Here is an 18,887-nt window from a genome sequence, read left to right on the forward strand (position 1 = left end):
CCACCATACAAAGGAAAAAGAATGCATCATCAGATTTGAAGCCAATTTCAGAAGAAGTATTGATGAGCTCCAGTATCCTTGTACCTCTGTCAAAGGGAACATCCTGAAGGAAACAGCATTCATACAGGCAGGATCTGACGTGTTAGTCATAAAAATCACATTTTAAGGGTATTCTTACCATTTCGGTGCACACAGCTTGTTACATAGTTACACACATGTATACACAGTAAAATGACCATTAAAAAAGCAAGCAGCTTGATAGCAAAGAAACAGTAGTTTGTGGCTAAGGAGACATTCATTTTCCTTATTTCACAACTAAACATTAGCTCTCATTAGCAAGTGTAAGCAAATTAAGAATTTGATTAAATCTGATGAGACAAGATAAAGCAACTTATCTCCTTTTAATGTACAAATACCCCCTTAATACTTATTCATACAACAAATGAACCACTGGACTGGAAGAACTCAAGGTCAAAGACTACTTTGCAGGGATGGGCTCTTCCTCTCTGCCTCACGCATGGGCTGTGACACACATCACTGCAGGCAGAAAGTGCTCTCTACAGGTGTTGGCCGAGCGATGAACATAAAAGATGGTCTGAATCTTCAGATGAAAACTATGAGTATCATTATTGTTCCTGTGGGAGAGAAGACGACGGAAACAAACTCGATCTGATTTTTCCTCCCTGATTCACTGTTGCCGGCTTTGTTCGATCTCACATGAAGGATGGAGTCCGTATTCACCCCCACCTAATCATGCAAATATCCATGAGTCTTGATGAGATTGTTAATAAAAACTTGAGTTAAGTGAAAAAAAATGATTATGCTTTTAATGTAAATGATAACCTTAGGAAGGTAAGAGCAAAAAAATACATATGTGATCAAAATTGTGTGAAATTAGGATATTCCAAAACAAGGCAGTTATATTAGCGTTCATATCCACAAATGTTGCTTTGCTGTTAACCCACATTCATACCTTGTGCCAAGCCTTTGTGCACAATAATAAAAAAGAAAAACAACATTTAATTATCTCCTGACAGGGGCTCCACATTCCATAGATTTAGGCAAGTGCCAGAGGATACAGATGGGCTTTCCACCAGGTACTCTAAGCCAAAATGACAGATAACATGACAGTACATGCGGTTCCTTGGTGAAAAAAGGGCTTTCCTCGAAGGGCTACGGCCTGGAAACAGGAAGGGACTACAGGTGGTCTTTAAGCCAATTCAAGGGCATTTATTGAGTCCCTACAGTAAGCAAAACCCTATCTTGGGAAAAGTGAGGGATGTGAGCAGAAGATTCAACCTACATCTTCAACGAGAGCAGCTGTGCAAATATACACACCCAACCATCAACTGCACACAGCAAAACACATTCTAAAATTACCTACAATCTCAAAGCTTTTTTAAATTTGGCTTTGTAACTCACCCTATTTTCTGCACAATCACCTTTCTTTAACATGTAATTGATGAAGCACAACAATAAAATGAATACCCGCGAACCCGTCAGGAAATCTAGCAGCCCGCTAACAGCGCTGTTCCCACTCCTGCTCCCCCACCAGCCCCACCCTCCCCAGATACCTACTATTCTAGTTGCCTTTTCCCTCATTCCCTGGTTTTTACTCACTTTATCACATGTATATCCTTCACCAATACTGTTCATTCTGGTGATTTCAGAAATTCATAAATATGGTGTCAATTCTGTGTGGATTCCTCTCTGAAGCACCTTAAGTGATAACCTAAGCTGGGCATCATATGAAGTCAGGTAATATGTTCTGAGCATGCATCTTATCATTGGTGGGACTGCACTGGGGTCTGGGTGGGCAGTTAGCAAAAGGAAATTAAACCAGAGTCTAAACTGAAAGACCAGGGCACACAAAAGATAGTTGAATACAGCACAATTTACCAATTCAAATATTTTACCTTTTCATCTACCCCATAAATACACAGTATCCAGGTCACGATACAGTAGAACTGACATCCTACTGCCCAGTACCTTTTTTCTTGTGGAGTCCCTAAGCCAGGGGACCTGAATTGCTTAGTGCTGAAGAGATTATAAACCAAGTCTTTGAATTCCACGCAGAAGGCATCTGGGTATTCTCGTTCCTTTTAGGATTTCATGCCACTACACGTTTGAGTTTTATAATGGCAAAAGCTCTACAGGAAAATCGTTAAGTATCTTTCCTGATGGGCCTCTTCATTCCTCCCCAAACTTCAGCAAAGGAGAGAAAAGCCTACAGGGGTCATGTCACTATTAGAATCGTTCAAAGGAGAGTAATAATGTATAGGCCCTTGAATAAACTTTAAGAGGAACATTATATGCCATTAACTTGGAGCTCAGATACATAAGCTTGATCATTCCCACAACAAATTAGCAAGATATACCAGTGCTCACCTACACCAGGACCCAGACAACTTGAGGACCTCCTCCTCATATCAAACCTAAAATGCTCCTGCTTGGAGGAGCTTCTAAAGTGCTTTGACAAAGTCCCTGATAAGAACCTAAAGTTGTAATAGGCAATGGTCTGGGTCCTGGGTATCCTCCTGTAAGGCTCTCCCCTCATATGCTGGAGGAAGGGGCCTTGTCTCTGATGGTCAAGCTGACATCCTGAGTGAAGGTGAGCTCATTTTCCAAACACCTGTCCAGCCAATAGGCAGTGAGCAGGGCACACCCATAAATGTGAAAACCTTCAGCTAAGTGGGCAGATGGGAGAGAGCTTCCAGGAGTCTCAGACCTGCTTCCCTGATCTTAGCACAGAAAGGGAACGAAACACCCATCAGACATCAAGCAGGATAGGAAACAAGATGCTTCAGAGAGAGATGGAGACAGGGAAAGTGCTGGAAAGCAGACCAGTGCCCTGGGATGAAAGGAGGGTTAGATTTAAAATCAAATAATTTTACATTGCTTGAGTTTCATGTACACCTTTTGATTGTTATACTTACCCCTTTTTGAAGATGTGACCCTCTTTCGGGGCTTACGTGGCCTAAGGAGAGCGAAAAACAAGGGTTCTGCCTACATGTGGGGCAGTTTTAAGGAGCACCAGGCTGTCTAGGGGCTGCGTGTGGTGGGGGAAGGCAAAGCAGCAGATCCCCGAGGGAAGAGCTATGGGTCAGACCATCTGCCCTTTTTCTGTACTCAGAGACTTTCCTTTCTCCTTTCTCCCGGCTGCTGGTGGGCAGGGCAGTGCTGGTAGAAAGGAGGCTCCACGTTAGGGCCTCTTTTATGTACAAATGATGTTCCAGACCCACCATCACTGGGACAGAACCTCGTGGAAGGCAGCAGAGTGGTCAGACGAGGAGTGTGCTTTGGGCAAGTAAGGCAGAGGTCCCGTCATTTGTAAATGGGGATGATGGGGGTGCCTACATCATAGTGTTATTATTAAATGAGTGAACATACAGCTCTTAGAAATGACCTGGCTCAAAAGCAGTTGATAAACGGTACCTATCATAACCAGTGCTTTTCCAATTGTAGGGCTCAGAGATGAGTAAGCTCCAAACAAGCGAAGGTGAAAACTCATGCCAAGGTGCCTTATTTAAAATATGTATTTGTAATATTTTATCCTGAACATTCTGGTTTCCACAACTTCCTATATCTAAAAATATAATCATTTAGTGAGCAAAAACGGAGTTATAAATAATGTCTTAACAGAGGAAATACAAAGAAAACTACAAATGAACACACCAAGCATATGAAAAGATGCTCAACCCTCCAAAGGAGGTCAACTTTAAACAAAAATAAACTGTTCAGTGTCCGTTTAAAAAGAGGAAACAATGACCAGTGCCCGGGAGGGGTGAAGAAACAGACCAGTTCTTTTCTGGAGACTACTGGCTTTATCGATGAAGACTCATAAAAGTGTATGCCAGGAATTCCACCTTGGGGAATTTATCCTAAAAATACTGAAAGGTTCCAAGAATGTTCTGCAACATTTTTCACAATATCAAAAAATTGGAACCAATTAAATGTTCACCAAAATGGGAATGGTTAAAAACATTACAGCACAAACATACAGTACCCTATTATGCAGCCATTAAAATGGTAAAATTGCCTTTATATGCTACAGGGAGAAAAAAGCCATAGTAGATTAACATTTAAAATAAAAAATAGGATCATGCCATACATATAAGTATATACTGCATCATGCGTTAAGTCTAAAGCAGTACTGCCCAACAGAAGTGAGGCAAACTACATGTGGAATTTTAAATTTTCTAGTAGCCACATTATATCCAAAATATTATTTGAACATTTAATCAACATAAAAAAGCATAAGTGAAATATTTTACATTCATTTTTTTGTACTCAATCTTGGAAATCTGGCGTGTACTCATCCCAGTTTAGGCCAGCCTCACCTCAAGTGCTCAACAGTCACATGTGGTTACCCTACCGGACACTGGGCGCTAGTCTAGCATACATCAGTGGTTAACAGGAGCTGTCTGGGAATGGGATTACAGAGGCTTTGCCTTTCTTGCATTGTATGAATGGTTTCAACAATCATTTGTATTAACAAAAAAATAATAAAAGAACATGGTGAAAAACTGTTTTAATTTTCCTTTAAAGCTCTAATAGGAGACCGGGAAGCACAGCTTAAATTTCAAGCTTCTTTCAAACTGCTCTTTCTCCTTCCCCAGGGAGCCGTGGGGGATAGGAGCCTTTTCCCCCATGCCTTGGTTGTCTATTGCTCAGGGAGTTATGTATTTGTAGCAATTCTTCCCTTTCTCTCTCGCCAAGTCCCCTTATGACCAATACCCCTGCAGGATGGCAGGAGATGGTTAGGAGAAAAGGCCACCATCCAGCATCACGACTGAAGGGGGAAATAAGCTGATGAACAGTTGCCAGGTGCATACAGTGTGCCAGACACTGCGCTAGGCAGGCACTTCACGTATGTCAGATCACATAATCCTCCAATAACCTTATAATGCAGGTACCATGCCAATTTTTCAGATTAAGCAATCAAGGCTCAGAAAGTATCTGCTCCGAAGTGTCATAGAGTTGATAATGTGTAACGGCACTACCCCGTACGGTCCACAGCAAGATCATGACCAAAGAGGCCAGACTGCCCATGCCAAGATCATGATCTCATCTTTATTAAAATCATGCTGTAAGACAATTGCATTTCTTAGAGGAAAGCAAATACCCAGGCATCTTTTATTTGCAAGATCCCCAGAACCCATTTCTCCTCTAAGCTCGTTCATACATCCTCAGATGTAAATATTTCCACTTAGACAAACCATTGTCACCCCTAACTCAACGTGTCACAATCAAGCATTATCCTTGCCCCATCTTAACTTCTTTATTTCTGTCCATCCTCAAGCTGGAAACTTCAAGGTCATATACGACTCTTCTTCCCTTGCCCGCATAATCAAACATTTGAGGTTCCAGGCTCAGTAATCTCTAAATGACTATTTAAAAAACAGTAATAAGCACACCTAGCACCCAGATCTTAGTTTCTAAATACCAGTCTTCAAGAAAAGGAAACTGGCAGACATCACCTTAACCAAGGGATCAAAGTGACACCATCAGTAAATGAGACACTGATATCACAAATCTCCTGAGATGGTGCACTGAGGAAGGCACATCGCTTCTGTGCCACAAATTCATAACCTCCATCTAAGCATGGGAAAACATCAGACAAACCCAAATTGAGGTTCATTCTACAAAATAACTGACCAATACTCTCAAATTGCCAAGGTCAAAAGGAGAAATTGAAACTGAGGAACTGTCGCCAATCAGAGGAGACGAGGCAGCTGTGATGCTAAACGCAGTGTGGACTCCTGCATGGGCTCCCGGCCCCGGGAAGGTCAGTAGTGCAAAAACTGGTGAAATTCCCATCAGGCTTGAGGACAAGTCAGTAATGTTGTACAAATGTTCGTCTCCTGGTTTCAGTGATTGCACTCTACTTATGAGGTGTTAACATCACGGGAATCTGGAAATATATAACAGGAACTCTGCTATTTTTGCAACTTTTCTGTAAGGCTAAGATTTTCATAAGAGTTTTAAAATACTACTGTAGTTACTACTCATGGCTGTCCATGCTTAAACTCACTCTACCGTCTCCTACTAACAGTGCCCTTCTCAGTCTCCAGGTGTATTCAAAGCCTATTCATTCTTCCAGGCCCACTCATGTCCCACTGCCCACCTGACCGATGGTTCTATAGAACGTCTGTAACTATGAGTATCTGCTCTCCGCTCGTGGCACGTGGGTCATGTTGGATTGTTAGTTAACTTTGCGTATTTAGGTTTTATTGTCCAATGACAATGCAAAATGTGCTTGTGTAGACAAGTACATCAGGGCACACGTGCTCCGCTCACTTTAAAATGGGCTGCTTTTTACTGTGCTTTTTGGGAAGCTACTGAATTACAAAACAGAGGTCAACTAGTATTTCAAACCCATCCAAGTTTACCCTGACAATCCTGTACCGATAGTGACAAATACTCTATCACTTAGGGAGGGCAGTAGGTGGACTTATATATTATAAGCAGTATAGTTTACAGCTAACTTGTACCACAGAAAATGACAGTATCAAAACACATACACACACATGCCAGAATTTAAAATGTCTATTTAGTTTCTACTCAGAGGGACCTTGGCCCTCCAACAGCAAGAGAATGCTATCTCTCTGTTGAACAAAATAAGCACAATAATATACTTAGACTCCAACCAGGCCTGGAGCTGTCAGAAAGCCTTCTAATGGGTGGCCATCCTGAAGCTAATGAAATGAAATATTAGGAGCACATCAACAGAAAGGAAATGGGAAGAAACTAGCAGCTGAAAAGCAAGCTCTCCCAAGAGGCCCCAGGGGAGAGACCTGGTGCACGGGAGCTCTGGAAACTGCGTGGGCCTCACCAGAGAGCCGTTCTGTTCCCAAGGTGGGGGTACTGGAAGCTACAGCTGTTACACTCCCGTTGGTTAAAGGACTGTCCCCTTGGGGGACATCAATTCTCAGGCTCCAGGAACCTTTGACGGTGACACAGGTGCTGACCGCTGGGAGTAAGCAAGCACCAGGCAGTGCGCTGGAGGACAGCACAGGGCAGGTGGAAGAGCGCTAACGGCGTCTGCCACCCTTGGCCTCCAGGTCCTCGAGTCTCTACCGGTGGGCACAGAGGGAACACGAGCCTCTTGCTGCCTTCCAGACTGAAACTTGGGAGAAGGCTGCATTACCTGATGCGCAGGTAAGGGACAGTTAGAGGACACCAGCCCAAGTTCTACTTTCCAAAGGATTGGCCCCAAAACAGTGCCCTTCGTAAAGGCCCCTGAGCTCAAAGCCATCAGTGACACACAAAGGGCATGTCCACTAGTAAAGTCATCTCCTAGCAGCACTCAAAAATCCACTGCTCAGAACACCACCTATCAACTAAAAACCAACCAGGATAGGGATTATTTGAAGGTGCTGGTTTCAGCCTGGTGATTTCCCAGTCACTCTGCTGGCTAGAACCAAAGCAGCATACTGAAAACCTCATTATTTGAGAGAGCAGTGTTTAAATTTTTCATCCAGAATAACCCTTGTATAGAGAAGCGTTGTATCATTCAGTCTGAAAGAGAGGTTATGTATTTTATACTTTAAAAATCAGACTATTTTCTGCATTTGTCATAATCAAATCATGTTTACCATGCTTGCACATGTTTGGGAATCTTCCTGGGACCTGGGCTAATTTGATTTATACAATATTGTCTTTTCCTGTGGGTTGGAAGCAAAGTACTAACACTTGTCACATACGTGCCATCTGTGACACGAGAGCCCATCATCAGCTCCACGCTTCTGTAAGGGTGGATGAGACTGACTCACCTTGACATCATCCTCAAAGCCTCTGGCATTGACTCTGATTCTCTTTCCCACTGAGAAAAACCTCAGTACAAAGAAAGTAATTTCTCAAAGGCAAGGTGTTGGGTCTTCTGAAAACAGGAGTGCCTTTGTTATAGGAAGTGCCCTTTGCCAATGACTAAAATCAACTCCAAAAAAAATCCACATAGCATATAAGCCTCCAGTTGGAGAGAACAGATAGACAGAGAGCAAGAAAACAGTTAACATGGAGGGAGGAAAAGAAGAAAGTCTTTTCTTCAGCAACTGGGAATAGACTAATATACCAAATTCTTACCTGAAACTATTTATAGTACTTACAGGCTAATTTATATACTTAAATAAGTGTCTCGTATTCCAGTAACAATATCTTCCTACCATATTACTAAAACAACAGGTATAATCAATAAAGGGCTTTAAAATTTCCATCCCACTCATAAATGCTGTTGGCATAATAGATCATTATTTCCATCATGCATAATACATTAAAGGGCATGCCTGGATCCAGTGTTCATCACATTAGAAAAGCCCACTAGCAAGTTAAAAATAAAAAGGAACATTGGATATTTTGATAATACACTAAAATGAACAAATCATCTCCCCCAAGAAACAAAGTGAATCTGAGTCACAGGCACGATTTCTCTGTATAATTTATGATTCATGTGCATACTGAGAATCCAGCCTAGCAAGTGGGGTGACAGTGGTTAGGAAACAACACAACTGCTTCTCGTAGCAAAGCATAAGTGTGTTCAACTCCGCCAGAAAAAGTAACAGCTGCTCAAGATGCGATCTGGCTGGAAGCTACTGCGTGGGCCACAGAAGAATCTCAATTTGAGATTCATAAACCTAGAAAGGATTAAGAACTAGAAACCCATTAACAGTGAGGTACAGTTCCTGGGCCTTAGGGAGAAATTCTAAGACTCTTTTTGGATTAAGTATGCCAAACGCTCACACCAACGAAGCTACTTTTTTTCTTAAGCACCTTGAGCGCCTTTCCAAGACCTTTTCCTCATGAACACTTTTTGTCCCTATATCCATAAGTCAAGAAGAAGTACACTGGGGGACTTCCCTGGTGGTCCAGTGGATAGGACTCCGTGCTCCCAATGCAGGGAGCCCAGGTTCGATCCCTGGTTGGGGAACTAAGATCCCACATACCACAATGAAGAGCCCGCACGCCACAACGAAGACCCAGCGCAGCCCAAATAAATAATTTTTTAAAAGAAGAAAAAGTACACTGGAACTTTAGCTCAGACTCCCACTAACTCATCATTCCTAATAATTAACATGCAGTATACTCATTTCTAACCAAAAATCAAATTGAGTGTTTTCCCTGAAAGTTGTCTTTAAAAGCAACCCAGTGTTCTTGTTTTTCAAAATCAGGGCTCCGAAAATTAAGGGTTTATTCGATTGTCCATTAGCTTCATATAATACAGCAATTAGTTACTGTCTGATAAAGTACTTTATGATATATTGCAGGTATACTGAGTGTGCACTCAGTATACTTTGTGCACTTTAGTGTGACAAAGCTTCAGCACTCTACACTCCAGATTTTTCCCTGCCTCGCTGGTTCCCAGCCTCCCGTTGAGGTCCCGGATAACTGCTTCAGGGAAACAACTTTCAGGACTCCTCCCAAGACTCCCACGGGTAAACGGGATAGGATGCTCTTCCAAAGCCAGAAACGCCACAGTTTTCACCCCTGGCGCGAACCTCACATCCTTTCCTCCCAGAAGCTGTCTTTCATCAGCGGGCGCTGCCAGGGGACCTGGTGGGGGCGGAGCAGGTGCACCAGGTTATGGTGACCCCGCCCCCAGCCAGGTGACACCCTCCACTGCCACCTCGCGTCTTCCCGCCTCGGCCCTGTCTCCCTCCAGGAGGAAGAAGGGATTCGAAAATTCCTCAAACGATAAGGGGTGGCCAGCCCACCCCGCTGAAGGGCTCGCCCACGCGCGGGGGCAGCTCTGAGCAGTCGCCAGGTGAGGATGCGGAAGTAGCTCTTCCTCCCCCGCCCAGACCTGTTGGCGCGGGCCCAAGTCCTGGGAATCACACACCCACAACCCACGCGCGCACCGCGCACCCCTCTGCAAACGAAGAGGTGGGCACGAAGCACTGTCAAACGTGTCCCGGCCACAGAGAAGAAAAACCGGCGGACGACGTGTCCGGACATCCAAAACTTATTTTTTTAAAGGGGGGGGGGAGGGGTAGCTTAAATGCCCCTCACCCCCTCAACCGCCCCTCAATGCCAAGTTGAAACCCGAGGGGGCCCGGGCGGCTGCAGCTCCGCTGTGGGCGCTTGGGGAAGCGGTGGCTGGTCTCTAACTTTAATCACAGCAACTGCTGCGGAAGCGGGGAGTCCTGCGGCCGCACCTGTTCCCGACTCTAAGGAAGGAGCCCTGCGCATCCATTCTGACCTTGAGGACATCCTGGAAATCCACACTCCACCCCCGAGTCAGCATTACTCCGACCCCCTCCCGCAATGACTGAAGCCCACCGAGTGCACACCCAGAGGGGCCGCCTCAAAATGCCCACCCGCGGCAAAGTAAGAATGCGCTTCCCTGGGCTCTCTCCAGATCGCTCGAGCATCCTTTACCCACTGCTTACCCACCCAAGAGCCGCCGCGCCCCTCTCACCAGGTTGAGTCCCCTTCTCTCCCCACCCCCAGATTGAGGAATACCCCACCCCCAAGTTCAGGGTTCCCCCTCGTTGGCACTCGAGAGGGTCGCCCTCGGGAGCTCACGCTGCAGAGCACCGAGGTGGGGTCCACGAGCAGGCGACCACCGCGGGGGGCGGTCCCCGCGCCCTAGGCTCCGAGCTGGCGGGGACACCCCCTCAGTTCGGGGACCTCAGCCGGACGGAACCGGGACGAGCACAGCGACGGCAGAGCGTCGGGGAGCGGGGGACAGCCCTGGCCGGGGCGGGAGCCGCGGGCGGTCAGCGCGGGGCGCTCCCGGAACAGCCAAACTTTCTCCGCCACCCGAAGTTCGGGGCGCGGAAGTGGCGATGAGGGGGAGCCTGAGAGGCGTCCCCCGCCGCTCCCAGCCCCGCGGAGCCGCAGGAGAAGGCGCCCCCGAGAGCCGCCCGCCCCGCAGCCCTCACCCGTACCCCGGGCCCGGCGCGGCCCGCACTCACCTGGCTGTACAGCTCGCTGACCGACATGACCCCCGCGGGCCGGGCCGAGCCCGGACCCCGTGGCCAGCGGGCGGCCCTCGCTCGTGTCCTGGGGGCGGCGGGTCCCGGCTCCTCGCGGCCCCGGCGGCTCTCAGTCCACGGCCGGCCCGTCTGGCGCCATCTTCCCGGGCTGCCCGAGAGTTTCTCGGTTCTTTTCTCTCTTCCCCGACCTGCCCCGCCGGCTTCCTGGAGGCGCCGCGGCCGGCTCGCTCTCGGCCGACGCGACCTTTACTCCCGCGGCGGCGGCGGCGGCGCAGCGGCGGCCGGGCAGGAGTGGCGGGCGGGGGAGAGGCAGCCCGGCGCCGCTCCCCGCTCAGGTATGGGAGGCGGCGCGGGAGGAAGAGGGCGGGCGCGCGTCCTGCCTGCCGGGGCGCCGCCGCCGCCGCCTTTGAGCCCTGCGGGGGCCGGGCCGGCCGCGCCTCCCGCGCCCCGCGCCGCAGCTGGGTCCTCCCGGCCAGGGGCGGGGCCGCGCGAGGAGCAGGCGCCGTCCGCCCCCTGCTGGACACCGGGCGCTCTCGGGACAGGTGCGCGCCGGGTGCCGACACCTGCCGCGCGGCGCCCCCTCTCTGCGCAGACTGCGCTCTGGGAGGCTGGGCGGGGACCCATTGGAGACCAGAAAAAAAGAGGAGGAAGCACCAGAGAAGGGAGAAGAGGAATAAAAAGGAGAGATGCCTGCGGCCGAAAGGCTCCATACATTTTTCTCTGGGTTTTACGTGGGCATTAACATTTTCATTATTAAAATTCAGTTATGTGTAGACTGTTACTAAGGCGTTTTGGATATACTAAAGATTGTCTCCGCCAAACAGCTCCCTGCGCTGAAATCCTGATCAGAACGTGGGAGTCGTAACTCTTCTCCACTTTGCGGGTTTCACCCACAGCTTCCGGCTAGGCTCCTGGCCGCCCCCATCAGAGAACTGTTTGCTTTTCTGGGAAGCCTCACATTTTCTCTCCTCTCTCTCACGAACACTCTCAATCCCTCTGCCGCTCCCTATCTCATTTACTTTTGTCGCTTCTGCCAGTGACGCTTGGCAGCTTCACTCCCTCTTCCACTTCCAACAAAAAGTAGAAATTTCAGCCAAAAAGGAAAATAATTGGCAGGAGTCAGTAAAGGGAGAGCAGGCGCTGTAGGAGGAGACACGCTCTTTTGAGGTGGCATTTGTACCTGAATGAGGGATGGCCTCTGAGAGTGGTTCTCAATCAGAACATCCATCTCTACAGTTGTTCCGGAGCTCCACTCCCTGGAAGGTGATTCTTAGACTCATCCCATTTAAGACCTTCCCACTTGGAAGGTAGGATCCCCATTTAATCCACCTGCTGCCCTTCTCAGCCATGCCTCCTCAGTGAGAATCACCTGGGGAGCTTTAACAGTTCCAAGGAAGGGACCCCACCCTGAGGAACTCCTATTCACTGGTGAAGGGTGGGACCCCCAGTATCTGATTTTTTTAAGTTCCTCCATAACTCTAAAAGATTGTGCTTCCAGTGTTGACAAATGCAGTGACCAAAGCTTGGGCAACTCTTCTTGGATCTCAAAGGGACCTCTTCATATCACTGGCAAGAGCAGAAAGGATTCCATCATGTGTCTCCCTCCGAAATCTGTCTGCGTAGTTTCCTTCCCTATATTCTGATAATTCTTGAAGTGTGGCCCCCAGGGCCATCAGCATCACCTGGGAACTTTTTAGAAAGACAAAATATGGGGCCTCACTGCAGACCTACTCAATCAGAAGGGCTGGGGGTGGGGCTCAGCACGGGGTGTCTTCACACTTCCTGGGGGGTTCTTCCCTCTCAGGCTAAGAAAGAATCCTCGCTAAGGCTCAACCCGCACCTCAGCTCCAGATCCCCTTGCCTTCACCACCGTGCTCCATCATGGTCCCATCTCTCCACCAGCAACTCTCTCTCTCAGCTGCCTCTTGACTTTTCCTCTGTTCTCCTTTCCGGCTAAATTGTTGAAGTGGTAGCTTTTACTGCCCAGTCCCATGAAATTCACTGGTTCTCAACACCTTCTGCACATTGGAATCACTTTTACAAAGACAAATGCCTGGCTCCCACTCCCAGAAATTCTGATTTAATTTGTCTGGGCTGCTGCCTGGGCAAAGGGATGTTTAAGAGTTTTCAGGTGGTTCTAATGACAGTCAAGGTTAAGAGTCGCTGCTTTTATTCCTTCCTTAGCCGCTCCCTCTCAGCCCCATCCTATTGAAATTGCCTTCTCCCTCTGAAGCATGCGGTGGTAACTGACTCTCTCCACATTGTTGTCCTCCCCTGTCCTCTCATTTTTCTCCTCTTGTTTTCCCAGCCTCGCTAACCACACCTTCTGCTTTCTCTTCCTGGTTCCTGAGTAAAACTGTGGCCTATTTCCCAGATCTCACCTTTCTTCTCAGCCATGCCCCCTATCTCACCTCTTAACTGCAATGTTAACTCTCAAATCCAATTCTAACCTTTAGACCCACCTTTCCACCTGCCAGAGAGGCAATGTTAGCGATCCCGCTAGGCCCTCGGGCCAACCTGCGACTCGTGTTACCATCCTTTCTTCCCACCCCCAACCCAGTTCCAACTTTCTGGCTTCCATCATACCTGGCACAAATTAAAAGCTGAATTCATACTGACTGAGCTGAATCACATCCTTGAGGAGTATATTACTCTTGGCCAGAGCTTTGTGGATTTCTAACCCCACAATCAGATATGGGCTTTCCCTCCTTTGAATAATAATAAAGACATTCAAAAACTTACTTTGTGCCAGGAAACTTGCCAAGTGCTTTACTTCTGTGATCTTGTCTGAGCCTCAGAGCAACCCTTTAAAGGAGGTTTGGATTTTAACTCTGTTTCACAGATGCGCAAAGTGAGGCTGGGGGGTGGGGGAAGAGGTGTTCTAGGTCAGAGAGCCTGTATTCAACCCAACTCTATCCCACGCTAGAGCCTAAGCACTTGCCAGTGGTTCCCAAACGTTAGTGGGTATCAGGATGAAGGGGATGCCAGAGGATGCTATTCCAGTTGGTCTACATGTGGGCCATGAGTCCTCATGTTTAATAAGTACCCCAGGTGGTATAGAGCTCATACTTTAAGAAACACTGCTCTGTGCTCCATGGCGTCTCAAAGTAAAGAGAAGACATCCATTGGGAGTGCCTTGGTGTCCTTCCTCCTCCTCCTTCCTGATGGGGCTTTCCATCATATACAAATGAGGAAGAACTTTGAACTTCCAAAGCATTCATCTGCACTTAAGAAGCTCCCCTCACTGCACCCTGTGTTATGTGTGTGCTAATATCCCTGGCCCCTCCTCAACACTAGGCTCTCAGGGCCTTGAAGGCAGGAACCACACCTGACCCATATTTGTATCCTCTGCACGTCCTAACACAATGCCTTGCACAAAATAGAACTCAAGAAATAGTAGGTGAATTGTGTGTTGGCTGCACCTAGTGATTTGCTTATAGCAAATAAAACATAGCAAAGGTGATGACGGGACATCACTTCCATGATTAGGTTATATGACTGTGACTTTTGTCTTGCTGGAATTTTCTCTGGCTCTTCTCATATGCTTGCTCTGATGAAGCAAGCTGACATATTGTGAACTGCCCTATGGAGCGACCCATGTGACAAGAAACTAAGGGTGGCCTCAGACCCTCGAGAAACTGTATTCTCCTAATAGCTAAGTGAGTGAGCTTGGAAGCAGATTCTGCACTAGTCAAGTCTTCAGACTCGACTTGAAGAACCACAGCCCCAGCTGACACTTTGAGGGCAGCCACGTGATACACCCAGAAGCGGAGGATCCAGAAAAGCTGTGTCTAAATTAAACTGTGAGATAATAAATGTGTGTTGTTTGAAGCCACTAAGTTTGGGGGTAATTTGTTATGCAGCAATAGATGACTAATAAAATCACATACAAAAAGCGTCCTGTGATGATTGACTCACTAGCAAGAACTTCAGCCTAGCAATTGCTCTCCTGCCCTTCATGGTAGGTTGGTTTCCCAAATGCTCTTACCTGCTAAGGCAGCATCTTCAAACTGGGGTTTGTGGTCCACCGGTGTATGCCAAGACTTTTCAAGGAGTTGTTACTCTGTAGTTTGTTTTAAGAAAATCAATTTCCAGATCCTAAGTGTCCATATCTAGTGGTAACTGTAAACACGACTTTGCCAGAAAACAAGCCTGAGTTGGGGGGCTCATCTCAGAGGGCCCTTCTCACTTCTTCTCCCACTTTGCAGAAGAAAACACATTTCTCAATCCTCCTGAATAGTAGGGTGGTGCTTTCCTTGGGAAGCAAAAGCCTTCGGGGCACCAAACAAAGGACAATTGGAAAACTTCCTTGTTGAGAGTGAGTGACTCTGATGAAGGGACCACACATTCTGTTCAGGTTAGGTGGTTTCCAATTCTTTTATCAACAAAATTAGAGGAGGAACTAAGCCATTGTCACCTGACAGTTTATTAAAGATAAACTTTTGATGGATCACCATGTGATTTTTGGCAACTCAGAAGGAATTCAAAGAATTAAGGGACCCTGTTCTAACAAAACTTTCTTTACCGTCTACTTTTTTATGTAAGCAAATATATAACACTTATGTCTATAACAAAAATACAAATAGATTTTTGAAATTGTATAATAGCATTTGTGACCATTCATTTCAGAATAATTTTAATACTTGACCACTGCAAATTTTTAAAATATATTAATTTATATACATATTATTGTTATAGGTAAGTATTATATGGTGGTTCTTAAAGGAGTTTCTAGCATTAAAAAATGTAGGATAAGATTCTGTGGGGAAAATGGAACAGAATTCCAGGCTCAAGGGAAAAAAATGAATGATTTAAAGAATTTGTGTGGTTGTTAAATGGGCAGTGGAGGGTATCAAATTGTTATGGCAGAGTCCATTGGGTTCACTTGATATAAGTTTTATTTTAAGCTGACAATATTTACGATATGCCAGAAATTACATATTTTCCAACTATTTAAACTTATTAACAATGTTAGTTATTAACCTAAAAATGTGTGATGACATACATGGTTTTTCAAAATTCCTTTAGAGAATTTGAGAACAAGAAAGTCTGAAGCCCATGGAGCGAAGGGCATCTGCTTCCACGATCTCCCAAATTAGAACTTTGTTAGAAATTCAGGATTTAAAATGGTGTTAAGAGCCTGACGCTGTGGGACACTTTCACCTTTGCAGTTCATTCGGTGGTCATCTCCGAGTCCCTCTTAGGGCAAAGCAGACTTATTTTTCACCTGTTCTGAGTTAGCACTCAGCCTGAGTACAGATTTGAGCCATGACTTCTGTCACTGTTTGTCAGGGAGGGACAGTGACACAGACCCCAGCCTGGATTTCCCACCGGCCACTCCTCTGTGGGATGCAGGTGGGTGGTGATGAGGGCGGAAGCCGTGACACATGAGGATGGTTGAAGACCACTGGGGTGGTTTGATTTGGGTAAGAAAAGACTCTGGGCGCTGAGGACTGGTGAGAGATTCGGACATCAAAACTATTTTCAAACACTTGAAAATCTGTCATGTGAAAGAGGGATTAGGCTGGGTCTGGTTACTGGAGGCCAGACCACAGGGAGGAAGTGTCTGGCTGATAGATATTGTACAACCATGAAAAACAACTTCTAATAAAGACTAAGAGAGGCATCTCATGGAAAAGGGAGCTTGCTGTCCCTGGGGGAATTCAAGCAGAGGCTGGATTATCACTGCCAAGGATGCTGTAGATTCTGCCACTGGGTGGGGGTGAGCTGCACCACCCCTGGGAGTCAGTGGCTGTGCCCCGGTGGCTGCCTTCCATACACCTGGCTCACGACATCAAACAAAGTTTAGAGCTGTTGTCACAAATGCTGTATTGATAACCTCAAGCGAAGAAAACCCCCCCTGTCAAAGCTTGCTCCGTGGGAAGGTTTGATAGCAATGCTTTACAACTCAGTAAGACCGAAAGTCCTGTGTTCCCTTTAGGGGGGTTTCATTTAAAGCTTGACTTTAATCCTAAATGGAATGAAAGGCTTTGCTTCCTACTGGGCATCCTGACTCTGCCGCAAAAGGGTTGGGTTCTTTTCTTGGGGGAAGTGGGAGAGAAAAGAGTGGAGTTTACACTTTCCCAGAACCTCCAAAACCTCTGGTCATGGAAGCTCTCCCAAGACCCAAGGGCTATTGAGTAAATAACTGTAATGACCCTCCCACTCCCTCCCCCACCCCACCCCCCACCTCCAGGATGGAGTGACCCATCTATTGGAGTTTGGATGGAGAGGAAACAGGAGAAAAATGAGGTGGTGTGGCTCTGAGTAAACACAATGTAACCACCTGCATGCCCACAGGCTATAACCACCCCCCCCCCAACGTAACTCTGAGACTCTAGTCCTCCGATCACTGCCCATCTCACTGTCACTTGCTCTCAAGAAAGCAGCTGCAGGATCCCTTTCCGGAGGATTCCCAGGGACATGTATAGTTTAGCCCTAGCATCTTGCGCCCTCTTCTGGACACTTTTCCCAACGGCTAGTTTTATTTTTGCTTTTTCTCTCATTTTCAATATTCCATAATTTTCTGATCTTCCAAAGTCATAACTGCAAGATCCTTAAAGAGATCAATATCCAACCTTCTCATTTGACAAATGAAAAAACTGAGGCTCCCAGAGGAGACAGACCTGCCCAAAGTCACACTGCTGATTGGTGGCTGAGCTGCTCTTGGCCTGGACATTTCTGGGAAGAACTAGGAAGTGGATAGGGGTTCACGAGTCCTGCTTGAGTAGCAGAGAATTTCACTCACAATCTCCACCCACTTGCCTTGTTCACAAAGCATACCCTTCACCCCCTCTCACCTGTTAATAAAATTGAACCATTAAACCGAGATCTCACTGTGGGGCTCAAGTTTCTGTCTGATTCCAGATGAGACTTTCTCCTGTTCTGAGACGGAGAGGGAATCAGAACCAGAGGGTGGGCTGAGGATAGATCTCAGGGCTTGTATTAATTACACAACCTTGTAAATTAATAAAAACTGCTTGGAATATGCTGTCTGCTTCCAAATCCTACCCATCCTTTAAGACCATGATTGGCTACACGCTAGAATCACCTAGGAATCACTTCAAAAGGGCTGATCTCTGTGTCTCATCCCAGAATCTCTGGCTGAGGTCTTTACACTCCCAGGTAATTCTAAAGCGGAGCTACTAAACCTCTGCTTTTGGTCTTACCCCCTGTCCCACCTTCTCCATGAAGCCTTCCTCCACTGCATGGATACACTGTATATGTTTCTATTCTATTTGGTACCTGGGATTGACAATATCTTTAATACACTTTGAAATGCTTCAGTACATGTACTTATTTTGCATTTTAATTCTAGGGGTAGCCAGATAATATGCTATCAAGAATTTACATTGCAGGGTTTGGTCAGCTGTCATATCAGAAAAAGCCACATCCCATACACAGCCTACAGCTTCTTCTGCTATTCATATCTGAATCAATAACCAAGTCTTGGCTAATTAGCACACCAATGTCCAAATGAGTTGTTATAGGTTATCTCCCAGGAGCTGATCAAGGACCAGTCCTTTCTTTGGAATGTGTAGGGTTTGAGCACCCCAAGCCTGCTGACTTAACCCTTTACTATAACAATCCCCTAAAGAGAATATACTCTTTTACTTAATCTGGCTTTAATGAAGCAAACTTATCATTAATAGTTTCAAAGTCTACCTCTGGGAAAAAAATGAACCATTAAAGAAATACATTAAAACATGTATATAGGGACACACATTTTTCCTTTGGCCTCAGGCTCTAATCTGGCCCAGCCCAACACTGTCAGACCTTTATTTAAAATTTTGAAATTTCATTCCTCATGGATTTTTGGCATGAATTTTGATTTTTACAAATATTATTTATCATGATTACTGAGTATTTGGTGCCCCTTAAGTTTTGTACCCAAGGCTAGTGCCTCACTCACCACACCCTAATCCTGGTCCCCTAACCATCAAGGCTGTTGCT

At 46.4% G+C, this 18,887-nt stretch overlaps 1 protein-coding gene across 1 annotated transcript in view; it reads right to left on the reverse strand.

Moving 5' to 3' along the window:
- MYO5B (myosin VB) overlaps nt 1–11,343 on the reverse strand; it is a 370,856-nt gene extending 359,513 nt beyond the window's left edge. Inside the window, exon 1 of the mRNA XM_059894726.1 lies at nt 10,914–11,343. Within this exon, the coding sequence (XP_059750709.1) occupies nt 10,914–10,940 (27 nt within the window). The 5' untranslated portion in view covers nt 10,941–11,343. The remainder of the gene's footprint in view (nt 1–10,913) is intronic.
- Between the last annotated feature and the right edge of the window lie 7,544 nt (nt 11,344–18,887).

This window comes from Balaenoptera ricei, chromosome 14 (assembly GCF_028023285.1).
Source record: "Balaenoptera ricei isolate mBalRic1 chromosome 14, mBalRic1.hap2, whole genome shotgun sequence".
Taxonomy (NCBI): Eukaryota; Metazoa; Chordata; class Mammalia; order Artiodactyla; family Balaenopteridae; genus Balaenoptera; species Balaenoptera ricei.